General features: G+C 38.0%; 1 protein-coding gene across 1 annotated transcript; it reads right to left on the reverse strand.

The window, feature by feature from the left end:
• Window positions 1-2,527: 2,527 nt before the first annotated feature.
• On the reverse strand, window positions 2,528-5,551 carry LOC118838358. The gene is made up of 2 exons (XM_036745629.1): window positions 5,543-5,551; window positions 2,528-3,451 (listed from the first exon to the last, which is right to left on the reverse strand). The coding sequence occupies exons 1-2, from the start codon at window positions 5,549-5,551 to the stop codon at window positions 2,528-2,530; spliced, it is 933 nt and encodes a 310-aa protein (XP_036601524.1).
• Between the last annotated feature and the right edge of the window lie 12,480 nt (window positions 5,552-18,031).

Here is an 18,031-nt window from a genome sequence, read left to right on the forward strand (position 1 = left end):
TCCTAATTATTAAATTCCTATGAGGGATTCCTATGGGATCATTGTAATATTTGTCTGCAGTTCCTGTCATAATAGCAGTCTTCATTACCTCCTCCTTTAGTCTCATGATACAATCTTTAAGTGAATACCAGGGTCTGTGCTCAGTGGGCCACATAGAATCATTAGTATATCTCTTATTGCATCCTGCAGCAGCTAATGCCAACAGAGTAGTCCTGCTAGCATCATCTCCTTGCTGATGATGTTCCCTAAAAGCTTGCTGAACTAGAGGATCGTGGCTGATACCTATGAATCTCATACAGTCCCTCTTATCTACTAATATTCCACCGGCCCCTTGATCACTGAGCCTTACCATCCAAGATATTAATGGTTCTCCTACTCTTTGGCTGAATCTACTCAAAATATCTGTGACCTCTTGTGGTGAGAAATCTTCCTGAAATTCCCTCGTAACTAAATTGCCACCTCGGGTTTCTGTCCTCCTCCTCTCAGATGCTTGTCTGAGTATTTAACCATCTCCCATTCTCTGTGCGAGGGATGTCCTGAACCCTAGTAGCATTTTCTCTCTCAGCCCCTAACATTGTCTCATTTTCCCCCCACTCGCTTCGCCTGCCACCATGGCAAGTACAAAGCAGGCAGTCAGGCTTGGTCTGGGCTGAGTTGGGATGCACTCTTGGCTTATTTGGCCTCCTGTTGCTCCTAGCCACATTAATAGAAAAGTTTTTGTTCTCCTGCTATCTGAGATTCCCGTTCTTGCTGTGGGGTAGGAGTGCCCCCATCTCTTTCACTTAATCTCAATCTTTCATATACTAGCCGGTAGGCTGATAACACTATCCAGCTTTGCCTAGATAGTGATGCCCCTGACTGAATCCCAACCTCTTGTAAACACCTTTCCAAATCCTTAGGATCTCCTCTCTGTACCCTTGGTTCCCAGTTTTCACAGGGTCCGGCTTTTTTAGCCAATTCCTTTGCTAAGGAGGAATAAAATGGATCCTCCCACCCTGGGATATTCATCTCTTCCTCTGAAGTTCTTCTGCTTCTGAACAGAGATCTTATATCTAGCGATCCCATCCACCTCTTCGCCAAATATATTAGGAAGGCAGAATTTATGATTTCAAAGAGAATCTCATATGTGCCTAAAAGGTCCGGAACCGCAGGATATAAGGAATTCTCTAGGCAGAAGGCAGGAGAACTAAAGCATGTATTTACACTCCACAATAACAAGCCCACAAACCAGTGTCCCCATTTTGATATTTTCATCAAAAGCTTCCAGGCCCAATAAGTCCGCCTTACAAGGGTAATCAGAAGGCCACAGAGAAGCGAGATGGTATAAGGCAAAATCGTATACATGCTTCCCCTCTACGGTAAGAAGATTACCCACTAGCCTCCAGTCAGCTCTGCTACCGGCAGCTCAGCTTCGGCTGTAGGTGTCTCTGGCTCCAACCGGAAAAGGAAAGGAGGATCTTCAAGCTGTCCTCTCCCCTCTTATAGAGTTTTTGACATCATCAAGCGCCGCCTGAACGACCAGGGCCGATTGGTTCTTGACTTGGCCCCTCCCCCACCGTAGACCACGTTAACACACCTCCCCTCAGCCAGCGCCACGACTCATCACACAGGAAGCTCTGGTCCTGCCCCGGAAGAGCAAGCCCCAGCGTCCAGGGAAGCTCAACGAGGCGAGCTGAGTCATTCAAAGAAAACAAAGTCCATTTTGGCTACACCTTTGTCTACCACTTCAATGAGCTTTGTGCTTATAGGTTAGGACCAGTGCACAGTTGGGACAGTTAATACTCTGTAAGTCCAACACATCTATTAGTTCTTTCTTCTAGCTAAAAGTCTTCTCTCTGCAATTAATTTTCTTGGAGCATATTACCTAGATCAGTGGCATCAAAGTCAAATAGATGTGAAACCACTAATTCATACATAAGGATCCCTGTGGACTGTGCATTGATATATTATCCAATTAAAATGTGACCTCTATTTTATTGTACTTTTATTGAGTTTGTAAAATATTTCCCACATACATTTTAATCTGGTTCCTGCCACATGGGAGTGTTGCAGGTCACATGTGTTATGTTTTACACCACTTGTCTCCATCTCTTCTTCGCTCCTATCATATTCTATTTTGAATTTGCCAAATGGTGTAAACATGATATTCTTCCTCCTCCTTCTTCCTTACCCCTACAAGTAGAATAGCAGGTCCTTAAGAGCCAGGGCTGGGTTATTTATGATTTTTCTATCTTAGGACAATTCATAATACATACTAGGCCTAAATGTCTTTATTTAGATTTTTTTAGATTGAAATGAAGGGCAACTGAAAGAAAATTGTAACCAGAAAAATGAAGAAATAGAGTTTAAATGTACATTAGAAATTGAACAACAAACACAATAGCATTTATATATCCCTTACTATGTGCCAGGCACTGCACTAAATGCTTCACCAATATTATCTCATTTGATCCTGACAGCAAACCTGGGAGTTAGTTATTATTCTTATCCCCATATATGGTTGAGAAAACTGAGGACTTTGTAGTGTTCATGAGAACACCCTTTTGTCTAGAATTTTCTTCACTGCAACCTTGACATCTTTATTCCTGAGGCTGCAGATCAAGGAGTTCAGTATGGGGATCAGTATGGTATAAAAATCAGAGGACACTTTCCGCTGGTCTATGGAGTTGGTAGAAGGCTGCAGATACATGAATGCAGTGGAGCCTAAGAATAGGGGCACAGCCATGATATGGGAGCTGCAAGTACTGAAGGCTTTAGACCTGCCTGCAGTGGACTGGATGCGAAGGATGCTCATTAGAATGAAAATATAAGAGCTAAGAATAATTAGGGTTGGGACAAAAAAGTTAAATGAAGTAAAAGCCAGAAGCGCTATTTCGTTGATGTAGGTGCTGGAGCAGGATAGCTTCAAGAGGGGAAGAAGATCACAAAAGAAATTATTGACAATATTGTCTTTGCAAAAATAAACTCTAAGCATGCAGCCTGTGTGAACCATGGAACCAACCACAGCCATTGTAGCCACCTCACCCACCAACCAGGAGCACAAATGATGGGACATGATGACATTGTATAATAGAGGGCTACAGATGGCAACATAGCAGTCATATGCCATAACTGCCAACATATGGCATTCTGAAATTATAAAAATGATGAAAAAATAGAGCTGAGTCATGCACTCAGGGTAAGAGATAATATTCCTCTCTGACACAAAGTTCACAAGCATTTTGGGGGTGATGACAGTGGAATGACAAAGGTCAATGAAGGATAGACAACTGAGGAAATAGTACATGGGAGTGTGAAGGTGGGAACTGAGCACAATTAAGATGATCATTCCCAGGTTCCCTAGCATGGTAACCACATAGATCCCTAGGAAGAGGAAGAAAAGTGGAAGCTGGAGCTCTGGTCTGTCTGTTAAGCCTGCAGTGATAAATTCAGTCACAGCTGAGTGATTTCCCTTCTATGGATTGTGGACCTGTGGGATCCAAAAAAAGTTGCACATTAGAAAGGAGTTCTCCTCTCACTCCCTCCACATGAAAAGGATGTTTACATAGAATGGACAACTCTAAATCCTGGAATGCAGCACTGTTTTTGCTCCTGGGGGCCTATGGCCACCATTCCTGGTTACTGTGTGAGAATATCAGTATCATTAATAGCATGTCTTAATATTACCATGATGGTACATGTAAACAGAAGTGCTGGAAAAGAGTCAAACCCAAATCTCCCTTATTTGACTCAAGGTATAAAAGTATTATTTATAGAGGCAGTTGATCTGCTGACAAGAATGAAAGCTCAGGAATGAAAGAAAGGGATGACTTCCAGCTCTCTATTGTCCACTCACTGGGGTCTTCATGTATATAGCTCTTATTCACATTCCTGAATCTCTACCCTCAAGCAACCTCTGCTGAACATTAAAGATGACGGGTCTTCATCAAAATGGGAACCAGGGCTTCTGTTACTTTTTTAAAGAAAACAGATTCTTGAGGAGAGTCAATTACTGTCCAAAGTCCTTTAATGAAAACACAAATGCCTTTTCTGTTGAAGCAGTTATCCAATGGATTGGGGGATTGAAGCCTCTATGATTCCCAGGATCTCTGGATATTTCTCTCTTCCCCACAGAGGAATTTCCAGCTCATTCTACTTGGGGTTAGAAATGTGGCAATAAAAATAAAGAAGTGGGATTTCATCAAAAACTGGGCTCCCATAGAGGTGAAAATATCAGGGTGGTTAAATTAAGGTACTTACCCTCCACTGCTGGATCTTCGTTGAAAGAGCCTTTGGAACAGGTAGCAATGAAATCAGGAATGATCACCTTCATAGATTCTTCTGCTTCTTTTTGTTCTGTTGAAATACAAGCAGGGTCTTTTGATTTCTTACCTGCCCTAGAAGTTCCAAGAGGTGACTTTTTTATTTCATTAACCCAATAGTTGTCTCTAACTTTAGAATAGAAAACATCATCTCTCAATCTCGCTGTAACTGCTGCTTGATGGGATATTAGAGTTTTATGATTAATGGATAGTCTCTAGGGACCTCATTAGAAACTCGTAGAGTTTGCCCAAGATCTCATCTCATCAGGGATCCAGGCTCTTCTGGGAATAAATCATTACTGTTTTCCACTATGTTCCATAGTCACCCTTCCTCCCAATACCGAACAGGTCACCCCTAACCAGGGAGCTCTATTAGCAACTTGGCTGTTTTTATCGATATGTTTTTTCTCTTACTCCCTTAAGTTCTGGAGGTGAGAATAAAACAGATCAGATACCTGGCTGAATTTATAACTAGCTGGTTCCTAGAAGTATAACATTTCTGTAGATTTTGAAATGATGAAAACTATTAAAATTCCTAATTTTCTTTTTTTGGGGGAAAAATGATACTGAAGAAAATGAAAACATTTTCTGTGCTATTTTGTTTAAGCTCTTTTACAAATTTAAAGTCAGTATTAATTTCAATAAATAAACCATTCATTTTTCTCTTAGTTTGCTCACCAAGTGTTCAAAATTTCTTTTATTATATCTTTGATTTCATTGTTACAAGGAGCTCCAAGTAGGATAACAGCCTTCATCATACAATAAAGAACTTGTTCTGCAACCTTCTCAACTGGATCTCCAGTTGTTGACCCTGTGCCTCACTAAATGGAGAGAGCCCAATATACAGAACCAGCTTTAAACATTCACCTTCCCATTTTCTTCCTATGCTGTAGAGCAGAAATGCCAAATGGAAAACTGCAAGACTCCCTAGTGAACAGGAACCAGATTAAAATGTAATTGGGAAATATTTTATAAAATCAATAAAAAATCCAATAGAGCATAAAAATGCTGCCATGTGGATTTCTAGGTCAATATTCAGTCCACAGGGATCCTTTTGTATAGTTTAGTGGTCCTTATTTCAATTTGAATTTGATGCCATTTCTATAGAGGTCTATGACCCTTGACATGACTCCTCCCAACTGGACTTCCAGCTCTCACCTTGGGTCCATGCTGATTAATGAACCCTCACTACATCTAGCTGAATCCCAATAGCAGACAATACCATCTTCCTGCCATGCTACTGTGTCCATGAACATTTCCCCAAACCCAGATTTCTCCATCTTACTCTGAGAACAGAAATCAAATCAGTATTACCATTGTTTCTGGAAAGGGTAGATAATTTGAATCCTCTGACTCCACTCACCATCTCTGTTATTTTCCAAAACAAAATTCCCTTGCCTGGGTACTACTCCAGCATATGTATTGTATCCCTGATTTGAATGTAAGTTCTTTGAAGATAAGGACTATTACACACACACACACACACACGTATACATACATATATATGTATTCATTCGCTCATTCTAAACTTAGGTAATTTCTGATCCACTGAGAGGTTATGTAATTTGCCCCAAAACACACAGTCCAATATGTATTAGAATCAAAACTTGAACCCCAGTTTCCAGACCCTGAGACCAGCTCCCTATCCATTATATAATGCTGTCAGTTGTGATTGGTATATTAATTTTAAAATAAATTAAATCAAATAATAATTAAAAATTAAATGCAGTGATTGAGTGATATAGACATACATAATTTACCTTTGAATGTTTTTTGAACAAATGGCACTGGAACTTTAAGGAAGCTGGCTCTGTCAAGTGCTCACTGAAGCCTTCAGAAGACCTGGGCTCCAGTTGCATATCTAACAATTAATACATTTATAAATTTGGGTAAGTCACCTAACCCCTCTGGGTCTCCTATTACTCATCTGGTATAAAAAGGGAATTGGACTAGAGAGCCTCTGAAGCACCTTCTCTAACTCTATAGCCATGATCCTAAAATCCTTCGATCCTGGAAACTTTATTCCTAATTACTTCTGAGAAGCAAACAAACACTTGAGAACAGAAGATACCACTAATAAGATGACTACTAATAATGTCAAATGATTCATTTAAATTGAAGTACTCTATATTTGTAAACATATCCACACACTCTCATCTAAAAATCCTTTCCAAAAGAAAAAAAAATATCTCACATGTATTTTTCTAACAAAAATCAACATATTTGGGATCATAGTGACCCTGACTTACTTGTTTTAAGTACTTTGAAACTATGTTTTTATTTTTATTTTTCTTTTTTATTTTTTTGTCAGGGCAACTGGAGTTGTCACTTGTCCAAAGTCACACAGCTAGTACATGTGTCCAGTGTCTGAGGTCAGATTTGAACTCATGTCCTCCTGACTCCAGGGCTGGTACTCTACTCACTGCACCACCTAGCTGTCCGAAACTATGTTTTTAAATAAGGTGCTGCACAGTTTTGCCAGGAATTGATGCCCATCTCCTTGGATTCTAATTTGAATAATTCATTTACTAAAAATTCAATTTAAATAAAATTAGTTTAATTCTAGAAGGAATTAATTCTTTTGTAAAAGGACCAGCCTTATGAACAGAAGAAATATAGACAGCTCCTCTAAAAATATCTCTTAATCCCACTCCTTGAAGGAAGATGTGAATAAATATGCTTCTCCTGCTATCAAAAAAATCTGGAGTGATTGTCTCACTCCAGAGTCCCCTCATGAGATCTGGTGAAGACACAGGGAAGGTTCTATATTGTCTCTGGAGTTGTTGATCACAGACCATGTTTCTACTTTGCTGGGTGGGCTGAAGTCCCCCAAATGCTACATTGGCGGGGGCGGAGCCAAGATGGCCGCATGAAGTCAGCATCTTACCGGAGCTCTCTCACAAGGTCTGTCAGATTCCCGTAAAAAAGTGAATTTGAACAGATTTGAGAGAGTCAGAAACCGGAGCAGTCTGCGTGGGGCCAATTTCCGAGCCGGGAGAGTCTGAAAGGCTGAAGACACGATCCTGTAGGCTCGGAGAGTGCTCGGCTGCGGAGCTGCTCCAGACCAAAGCGGAAGCGGCCGGTGAGGAAATCCACGTGGGAGATGGGCGGGGAGAAAGCTGGGCGCCCGAAACTGGCGGAGATCCCCAGGACTCCCAACACAGGACGGCAGTCTGTGGGAGCGACGAGAGGCAGTGCAACACCACCGGCCATGAAAACACCCACTCCTGACGCTTGCAGAACCCAGGAACTCGGCTTCTTGAACTTCCGGAAGACTCAATGGCCAGGTAAAAGGCTCTAATCCCTCACCCAGAGAATTCCTCGGAAAAAAAAAAAAGAACTGAAACAGCGGAGAAAGTAGTGGTGCCTCACAGGACAAATACTAGAAGCTCATTAGTCCCAGAGGGGCAGAGTCGGCAGGGGTGAACACCTGGAGCCCAGACGTAATCTTGCTCCCCCAGGGGAAGCGCCAGTCATCAGCTCAAACAACAAGCAGCTGAGACCATTGCTGAAAAGCAAGTGCTGGAGAGCACCTATAGGGAGTGAGATGCCAGGGAGCCAGACCCCTCCCCCACACCTCAGGAAACTGAAGGTTATAATTCTGGACTCACAACCCCCAGAATAAGAAAGCTGGGACAGAGAGCCCAAAGCTAGAAATTCGGGGTAAAGCCAGCAAAAGGCAAACCAACATGAAGAACACAAAAAAACCGAGGACAATAGATTCTTTCTATGGAGACAGGCAGGAGGAAAATATCAATACGGAAGAGGACGGCAATGATACTATAGACGTGTCTGATACCTCAAAAAATAATATGAACTGGTCTCCAGCCCAAAAAGCATGGCTGGAAGAGCTAAAGGAGGATTTTAAAAACCAAATTAGGGAGCTAAAAGAAAATATGGAAAAAAAGATTGGCGAAATGGCTATGGAGATTCAGAATCTAAAGAGAGAAAATGACACCCTGAGAGGTAAAATCAACCAAATGGAAAAGGAGACTCAAAAACAAAATGAAAACACTAACTCATTAAAAATTAGAGTTGAGCAAGTGGAAGCTAATGAATCTATGAGGCACCAGGAAGTAGTAAAACAAAATGTAAAGAATGAAAAAATAGAAAATAATGTGGAATATCTGATTGGCAAAACAACTGACCTGGAAAACAGATCCAGGAGAGACAATCTAAGAGTTATTGGTCTACCAGAAATCCACGATGAAAAAAGGAGCCTTGACAGTATCTTCAAAGAAATTATCAAAGACAACTGCCCAGAGGTCCTAGAACCAGAGGGCAAAATAGTCATTGAAAGAATTCACCGATCACCCCCTGAAAGAGATCCCAAATTGAAAACACCAAGAAATATTATAGCCAAATTTCAGAACTATAAACTCAAGGAGAAAATACTGCAAGCAGCCAAAAAGAAGCAATTCAAATATCGTGGAACTACAGTCAGAATCACGCAGGACCTCTTAGCTTCCACATTAAAAGACAGGAGAAATTGGAATATGATATTCCGAAGGGCAAAGGAGCTGGGACTACAACCAAGGATCAACTACCCAGCAAAACTAAGCATAATTTTTCAGGCAAGGTGATGGACATTCAATGAAATAAGGGAATTCCAGATCTTCCTGATGAAAAGGCCAGAACTCAATGGAAAATTTGATCTCCAAATACGAAACTCAAGAGAGACATAAAAAGGTAACCTGGGGGAAAACCCCACAAACCTTATTAACCAATAAGGCAGGTTGTTTACATCTTTATGTGGGATTATATCATCTTATGTATGTTTTATATGTATGTGTATATGTATATATATATGTATATATATATATGTGTGTATATGTGTATATATGTGTGTATATATATATGCGCGCATGTATGCATATGTATATATATATGCATATATAAGTCAGTCTTGAGAATGGTACAGCTATTTTGACAATTGAAAGGGATATACATAGGTTGTGAATGCCTGTATAAATTAACTGATGTAAAGATATAAAATATAAGTAAGAGATATAAAGGGAGGGCTATGAGATGAGCAGTAAGGAGGTAGTAGAAAAAGGTAAATTACACCAAAAGAAGTGGCACAAAAACATATTATAGTAAAGGGAAAGAAGGGAGGGAGAAGAGCAGTATTTGAGCTTTACTGTCATCTGATCTAGTTCAAGAAGGGAATAACATACCCTGATAAGTTTAGAAATCTAACTTGTCCTACGGGAAGTAGGAGGGGAAGGGGGGAAAAAGGGAGGGGGGTGGTCAGAAGGGAGAGGAGAAGTAGCAAGTGAGAAACGGTAAGATAAGGGAGGGGAATAAAGAGGGAGGGTAAACTGAGGAAGGCGGCAGTCAAAGGCAAAACTTTGTTGAGGAGGAGAAGGGGAAAGGGAGAAATAAAAGCATAAACGGGGGAAATAGTATGGAGAAAAAGACACAGATAGAAATCATAAGTCTGAACGTGCAGGGGATGAACATTCTCATAAAACAGAAGCAGATAGCAGAATGGAGTAAAAACCATAATCCTACAATATGCTGTTTACAAGAAACACATTTGAAATGGGGGGATACACATAGGGTAAAGGTAAAAGGCTGGGGTAAAATATATTGTGCCTCAGCTAAAGTAAAAAAAGCAGGTGTAGCAATCCTAATCTCAGACAAAGCAAAAGTAAAGATAGATTTAATTAAAAGAGATAAGGAAGGACACTACATCCTCCTAAAAGGCACCATAAACAATGAAGCAATATCATTGCTTAACATATATGCACCAAGTGGTAAGGCATACAAATTCTTAGAGGAGAGGTTAAGGGAGTTACAGGAAGAAATAGACAGCAAAACTATAATATTGGGAGACCTCAACCTCCCCCTTTCTGAACTTGATAAATCTAACCTCAAAATAAATAAGAAACAAGTTAAGGAGGTAAACAGAATTTTAGAAAAGGCACATATGATAGACCTCTGGAGAGAACTGAATGGGGATAAAAAGGAATATACTTTCTTCTCAAAAGTACATGGCACATACTCAAAAATTGACCATGTACTAGGGCATAAAAACCTCACAATCCAGTGCAGAAAAGCAGAAGTAGTCGAAGCATCATTTTCAGATCATGATGCAATAAGAATCATTTTTAATAAAGAACCATGGAAAAATAAGCTAAAAACTAATTGGAAACTAAATAATTTAATTCTAAAGAATGAGTGGGCCAAAGAACAAATCAGAGAAACAATTAATAACTTCATTCAAGAGAATGACAATAATGAAACAACATACCAAAACTTATGGGATGCAGCAAAAGCAGTTCTCAGGGGAAGTTTTATATCCCTAAATGCCTACATGAATAAAATAGGGAAAAAAAGAGATCAATGATGTGGGCATACAGCTGAAAAAGCTAGAAAAAGAGCAAATTGAAAACCCCCAATTAAATACCAAATTAGAAATACTGAAAATCAAAGGAGAGATTAATAAAATTGAAACCAAGAAAACTATTGAATTAATTAATAAAACAAAGAGCTGGTTTTATGAAAAAACCAATAAAATTGATAAACCTTTGGCCAATTTGATTAAAAAAAAGAAAGAAGAAAATCAAATTACTAGTATCAAAAATGAAAAGGGTGAGGTCACCTCTAATGAAGAGGAAATCAAAACAACAATTAGGAATTATTTTGCCCAACTGTATGCCCATAAATTTGACAACCTTAGAGATATGGATGAATAGCTACAAAAACATAAACTGCCCAGGTTAACAGAAAAGGAAGTAAAATTTCTTAATAACTCCATCTCAGAAAAAGAAATTGAGCATGTTATCAATGAACTCCCTACGAAAAAATCTCCAGGGCCAGATGGTTTTACAGGTGAATTCTATCAAACATTTAAAGAACAACTAATTCCTATACTTTGTAGACTATTTGGGAAAATAGGTGAAGAAGGAGTCCTACCAAATTCTTTTTATGACACAAATATGGTACTAATAACCAAACCAGGTAGAGTCAAAACAGAGAAAGAAAATTATAGACCAATTTCTCTAATGAATATTGATGCAAAAATTTTAAATAAAATATTAGCAAAAAGATTGCAGCAAATCATGACGAGAATAATACACTATGACCAGGTAGGATTTATTCCAGGAATGCAAGGCTGGTTCAATATTAGGAAAACTATTAGCATAATTGACCATATCAACAACAAAACTAGCAGAAACCATATGATCATCTCAATAGATGCAGAAAAAGCCTTTGACAAAGTACAACACGCATTCCTATTAAAAACACTAGAAAGCATAGGAATAAGTGGAACCTTCCTTAAAATTATAAATAGTATCTACCTAAAACCATCGACAAGCATTATCTGTAACGGGGATAAGCTAGATGCACTCCCAATAAGATCAGGGGTGAAACAAGGATGTCCATTATCACCCCTATTATTCAATTTGGTACTAGAAACTTTAGCTGTAGCAATAAGAGGAGAAAAAGAAATTGAAGGAATTAGAATAGGAAAAGAAGAAACTAAATTATCACTTTTTGCAGATGATATGATGATTTATTTAGAGAATCCTAGAGAATCAAGTAAAAATCTACTTGAAATAATAAACAACTTTAGCAAAGTTGCAGGATATAAAATAAACCCACATGAATCCTCAGCATTCCTATACATTACTGACAAATCCCAACAGCAAGAGATAGAAAGAGAAATTCCATTCAATGTTACTATAGACACTATAAAATATTTGGGAGTCTATTTGCCAAGACAAACCCAGGGTCTATATGAGCATAACTATGACACACTTTTCACGCGAGTAAAATCAGATCTAAATAAATGGAAAAATATCAGTTGCTCATGGTTAGGCTGAGCTAATATAATAAAAATGACAATTTTACCTAAATTAATCTATCTATTCAGTGCCATACCAATTGAACTACCAAAAAATTATTTTACTGAGCTGGACAAAATAATAACAAAATTCATCTGGAAAAACAAGAGGTCTAGAATATCTAGGGTATTAATGAAAAGAAATGCTAGATTAGGTGGCCTTGCCATACCAGATATTAAACTGTACTACAGAGCAGCAGTCATCAAAACTGCCTGGTACTGGTTAAGAAATAGGGGTGTGGATCAGTGGAATAGGATAGGCACACAAGTAGGAGAAATCAACAAGTTTAGCAATCTACTCTTTGATAAACCTAAGGAGGCCAGCTTCTGGGCTAATAATTCACTATTTCACAAAAACTGTTGGAAAAATTGGAAAATGGTAGGGAAGAAACTGGGCATAGACCAATATCTCACACCATACACCAAAATAAAGTCAAAATGGGTTCATGATCTAGGAGTAAAATCTGATACTATAAGTAATTTGGGAAAGCAAGGAATAGTTTACTTATCAGATTTATGGAAAAGTAAAGAATTCATGACCCAAAAAGAGATAGAGAGCATTACAAAATGCAAAATAGATAATTTTGATTATGTTGAATTGAAAGGTTTTTGTACAAAAAAAGCCAATGCAACAAGAATTAGGAGGGAAGCAGAAAATTGGGAGAAAATCTTTGCAACTAGCTTCTCTGATAAAGACCTCATTTCTAAAATATACAGGGAACTGAGCCAAATATATAGGAATACAAGCCATTCCCCAATTGAGAAATGGTCAAAGGATATGAACAGGCAGTTTTCAGAGGAAGAAATTAAAGCTATCTATAGGCATATGAAAAAATGCTCTGGATCACTACTGATTAGAGAAATGCAAATCAAAACAACTCTTAGATACCACATCTCTCCTGTCAGATTGGCTAAAATAACAAAACAGGAAAATGATAAATGCTGGAAAGGATGTGGGGAAATTGGAACATTGTTGCATTGCTGGTGGAGTTGTGAGCTGATCCAGCCATTTTGGAGAGCAATTTGGAACTATGCCCAAAGGGCTATAAAAATGTTCATACCCTTTGACCCAGCAATACCACTTCTAGGGTTGTATCCCAAAGAAATCACACTAGCGGGAAAAGGACCCATATGTACAAGGATATTTATAGCGGCTCTTTTTGTGGTAGCCAAGAAATGGAAATCAAAGGGATGCCCATCAATTGGGGAATGGCTGAACAAGCTGTGGTATATGAAGGTAATGGAATACTATTGTGCCATAAGAAATGGGGATGATACGGACTTCGTAACAATCTGGAAAAACCTACACGATATAATGCTGAGTGAGTGGAGCAGAGCCAGGAGAACATTGTACACAACCACAGATATATGGATTCTGTGAGGACCGACCCTGACATACTTCGCTCTTCTCAGCAACGTAAGGTGCAAGGACAACTCCAGGGGACTCAAGATGGAGAATGCTATCTTCATCCAGAGAAAGAACTGTGAAGTTTGAATGCAGATTGAGGCACACTTCATGCTCACCTTTTTTCTTCTCTTTTGTTTTTGTTTTTGGGTTTTTTTTTTTGGTTCTGTCTCTTCTTTCTCATGATTCACCCCATTGGTCATAATTCTTTTCCACAACTTGACTAGTGTATAAATTAATTCAATGCGAAGTTATACATGGTAGTTATATGAGATTCCATGCCGTCTTGGGGAGGGAGGGGGAAGGGAGGGGAGAAGATCTGGATCTCAAAATTATGTAGAACCGTGTGTTGTAAACTAAAAAAAAAAAAAAAGAAATATACCTGTAAAAAAAATGCTACATTGGCTTAAGTCCCTGAAGAATCCCCGAGTTCAGAGCTGGGTCTGGGAATTTTCAACTTCCACTCACCACATTCTGTCATCTTTCCTCATGGAGAGGAATATACAATACATACATATGTGTTGCATACAAATTCTTTTTGCTTTTAAGTTTTATTGATTCATTTTGCTTCTACATTATTAACCTTTATAGATTATACTCATTCCAGGAGAGGTCTCTGTAGCAAAGCAAAACTATTAAGCAAAACTAAAAATATATTGACCTCATCTGAAAATGCATGCAGCATTCCCACATCTGTAGTACCTCCATCTCTACATTTCAGATAATATTTAATTGACATAAATCTATTTTTCTTTCTCTAACATCTACCCCACAGGAAAAAAGGAAAGCAAATTTATTGCCAAAAACATGCATTGTCAAGGAAAACAAAACAAAAAACTAATTTGCTATTATAAATATGTCGATGTATATATATATATGTGTATTTCTGTGTGTATATATACACATTGTGCATATGTAGGCTATATACATATGTATATCTGTAGTATATCAACATATATGATGTGTCTATTTGAAGTGTATGTAAATGTGTGTTATATAAATATGTATCTCATTCCACACTTTAAACCCATCTCTTCTCTGTCAAGAAGTGGATAATATATTTCCCCATCAAATCATGGGTGGGCATTGGATTATAGTTCAACAATTATTTGTCTTTACATTGTCTTTATTATTGTATACACTCTTCTGCTTCTCCACATTTCATTCTTTTTCTGTTTAAAAAAAGTCTTCAAAACTGTTCATTTTATAAAATTGTTGTTACAATGCAAATTTTTCACGTCTCTGTTCACATCATTCTGCATTAGTTTATTTAAGTCTTTCCATGTTTCTTTGAAATCATCTATTTTCTCATTTCTTACAGCAAAATAATATTCCATCGTATCCATATAGCACAACTTATTTAGCCATTTCCCACTTGATAGTCATTTGTTTAGTTTATAGCTTTCGCTATCACAAAAGGATGCCATAAATATATTTTCACATATAAACCCTTTTTCTCTTTCTTTGATATTTTTTCTCTATGGGCCTAGTAGTGACAAATGGACAGGTGACCTAGATATAAAACTGACCTCATAAACAAATTGGGGAAATATGAAGACTATTACTTATTAGATCTAATAAAAATTCCTGAACAACCAAGAATTAGGGAGGATCACAGAAGAAAAAAAATGGATGTCTGACTATCTGAAATTTAAAAAGTTTTGTACAATAAAATCCAATAAAGCTCATTGCTTTGTAAAAAAAGTCTTTGTATCATATTTCTCTGTTAAAGGTCTCATTTTCAAAATATGATAAAATCTATATGTACATATATATGAGACTATACATGTATATCTATGTTTCTAATATATAAGAATAATAACCATTCCCCAATTGATAAATGATATGAAGGTATAATTGGTCAGCTGTCAAGGATCTCTATAATTATGTGTCAAATGCTCCAAATCACTACTAACTAGAGAAATGCCAAGTAAGGCAATGTTGAGCTTCTATTTCACACTCATCAGATTTATAAAGATGACGGAAAAGTAAAACAATAAATGTTTGTTAAAAATTATTGGACTACCTGAAAGCCATGATCAAAAAAAGAGCCTAGATATCACCTTTCAAGAAATTATCAAGGAGAACTGCCCTGATATTCTAGAGCCAGAGGGTAAAATAGAAGTTGAAAGAATCCACCGATTGCATCCTCAAATAGATCCCAAAAAGAAAACTCCTAGGAATATTGCCACCAAATTCCAGAGCTCCCAGATCAAGGAGAAAATACTGCAAGCAGCGAGAAAGAAACAAGTTTAGTATTGTGGAAACACAATCAGAATAATACAAGATCTAGCAGCTTCTACATTAATGGATCGAAGGTCTCGGATTATGATATTCTGGAGGTCAATGGAGCTAGGATTAAAACCAAGAATCACCTACCCAGCAAAACTGAGTATCATGCTCCAAGGCAAAATATGGACTTTCAATAAAATTGAGGACTTTCAAATTTTCTCAGTGAAAAGACCAGAGCTGAATAGAAAATTTGAATTTCAAACACAAGAATCAAGAGAAGCTTGAAAAGGTAAACAAGAAAAAGAAATCACAGGGGTTTTACTAAAGTTGAACTGTTTTGTTTACATTCCTACATGGAAAGATGATGATGTGTATGATTCATGAGAGCTCAGTATTAGGATAGCTGAAGGGAATAAACATATATATATATATATATATATATATATATATATATATATATACATATATATATATACACACACACACACACACATACACACACACACACACACACACACACATATATATATATATATATAGGTGTGTATGTATGTATATGTATGTGTGTGTTTATATATATAGACAAAGGGCACAAGGTGAATTGAATATGAAGGGATGATATCTGAAAAAAATCAAATTAAGCGATGAGAGAGGAATATATTGAGAGAGGGAGAAAGGCAGATACAGAATGGGGTAAATTATCTTGCATAAAAGTGGCAAGAAAAAGCAGTTCTGTAGGAAGGGAAGAGGGGGAGGTGAGGGGGAATGAGTGAATCTTGCTCTTGTCGCATTTGACCTGAGGAGGGAATACTATACACACTCAATTGGGTATATTACCCCACAGGAAAGGAGGAGGAAGAAGATAAAAAAGGGGAGATGATAGAAGGGAGGGCAGAAAGGGGGAGGAGGTAATTAAAAACAAACACTTTCAAAAAGGGACAGGGTCAAGGGAGAAAATTCAATAAAGGGGGATAGGTTAGTAAGGAGCAAAGTATACTTAGTCTTTCAAAACAGGAGTATGATGGAAGGGTTTTACATAATGATACACATGTGGCCTATGTTGAATCACTTGCCTTCTTAGGGAGGGTGGGTGGAGAGGGAAGAGGGGAGAGAATTTGGAACTCAAAGTTTTAAAAACAGATGTTTGAAAGCAAAAAAAAAGTTTTTACATGCAACTAGGAAATAAGATACACATGCAATGGGACATTGCCCTACAAGAAAGGAAGCGAAAAGGGGATGGGAGGGGGGCGACAGAAGGGGGGGCTGACTGGGGAATGGGGCAACCAGAATGTATGCCATCTTGGAGTGCGTGGGAGGGTAGAAATGGGGAGAAAATTTGTAATTCAAATTCTTGTGAAAATGACTGCTGAAAACTAAATATATTAAATAAATTAAATTAAAAAAAGAAAATGAGCATTTTTAATAATTTTCATCATTCCAAAATCTGTAGAAATGTTATACATCTAGGAACTAGCTAATTATAAATTCAGTCTGGTATCTGATCTGTTTTATTCTCGCCTCCAGAACTTAAGGGAGTCAGAGAAAAGAATGATCCCTAAAAACCTAGTAAAAAGCCAAGTTGCTAACAGAGCTCCCTGTTTAGGGGTGACCTGTTGGGTATTGGGAGGAAGGGTGACTATAGATCATAGCGGAAAACAACATTGATTTATTCCCGGAAGAGCCTGGATCCCTGATGAGATAAGACTTTGGGCAAACTCTATGACTTTCTAATAAGGTCCCTAGAAACTATCCATTAATCATAAAGCTCTAATATCCCAACAAGCAGCAGTTACAGTGAGATTGAGAGATGATGTTTTCTATTCTGAAGTTAGAGACAATTATTGGGTTAATGAAATAAAAAAGTCACCTCTTGGAACTCCTAGGGCAGGTAAGAAATCAAAGACCCTGCTTGTATTTCAACAGAACAAAAGGAAGCAGAAGAGTCTATGAAGGTTATCATTCCTGATTTCATTGCTACATGTTCCAAAGGCTCTTTCAATGAAGATCCAGCAGTGGAGGGTGAGTACCTTAATTTAACCACCCTGATATTTTCACCTCTATGGGAGCCCAGTTTTTGATGAAATCCCACTTCTTTATTTTTATTGGCCCATTCCTAACACCAAGTAGAATAGAGCTGGAAATTCTTCTGTGGGGAAGAGAGAAATACCCAGAGATTCTGGGAATCATAGAGGCTTCAATCCCCCAATCCATTGGATAGCTGCTTCAATGGAGAAGGCACTT

Source organism: Trichosurus vulpecula, chromosome 2 (genome assembly GCF_011100635.1).
Source record: "Trichosurus vulpecula isolate mTriVul1 chromosome 2, mTriVul1.pri, whole genome shotgun sequence".
Lineage (NCBI taxonomy): Eukaryota > Metazoa > Chordata > Mammalia > Diprotodontia > Phalangeridae > Trichosurus > Trichosurus vulpecula.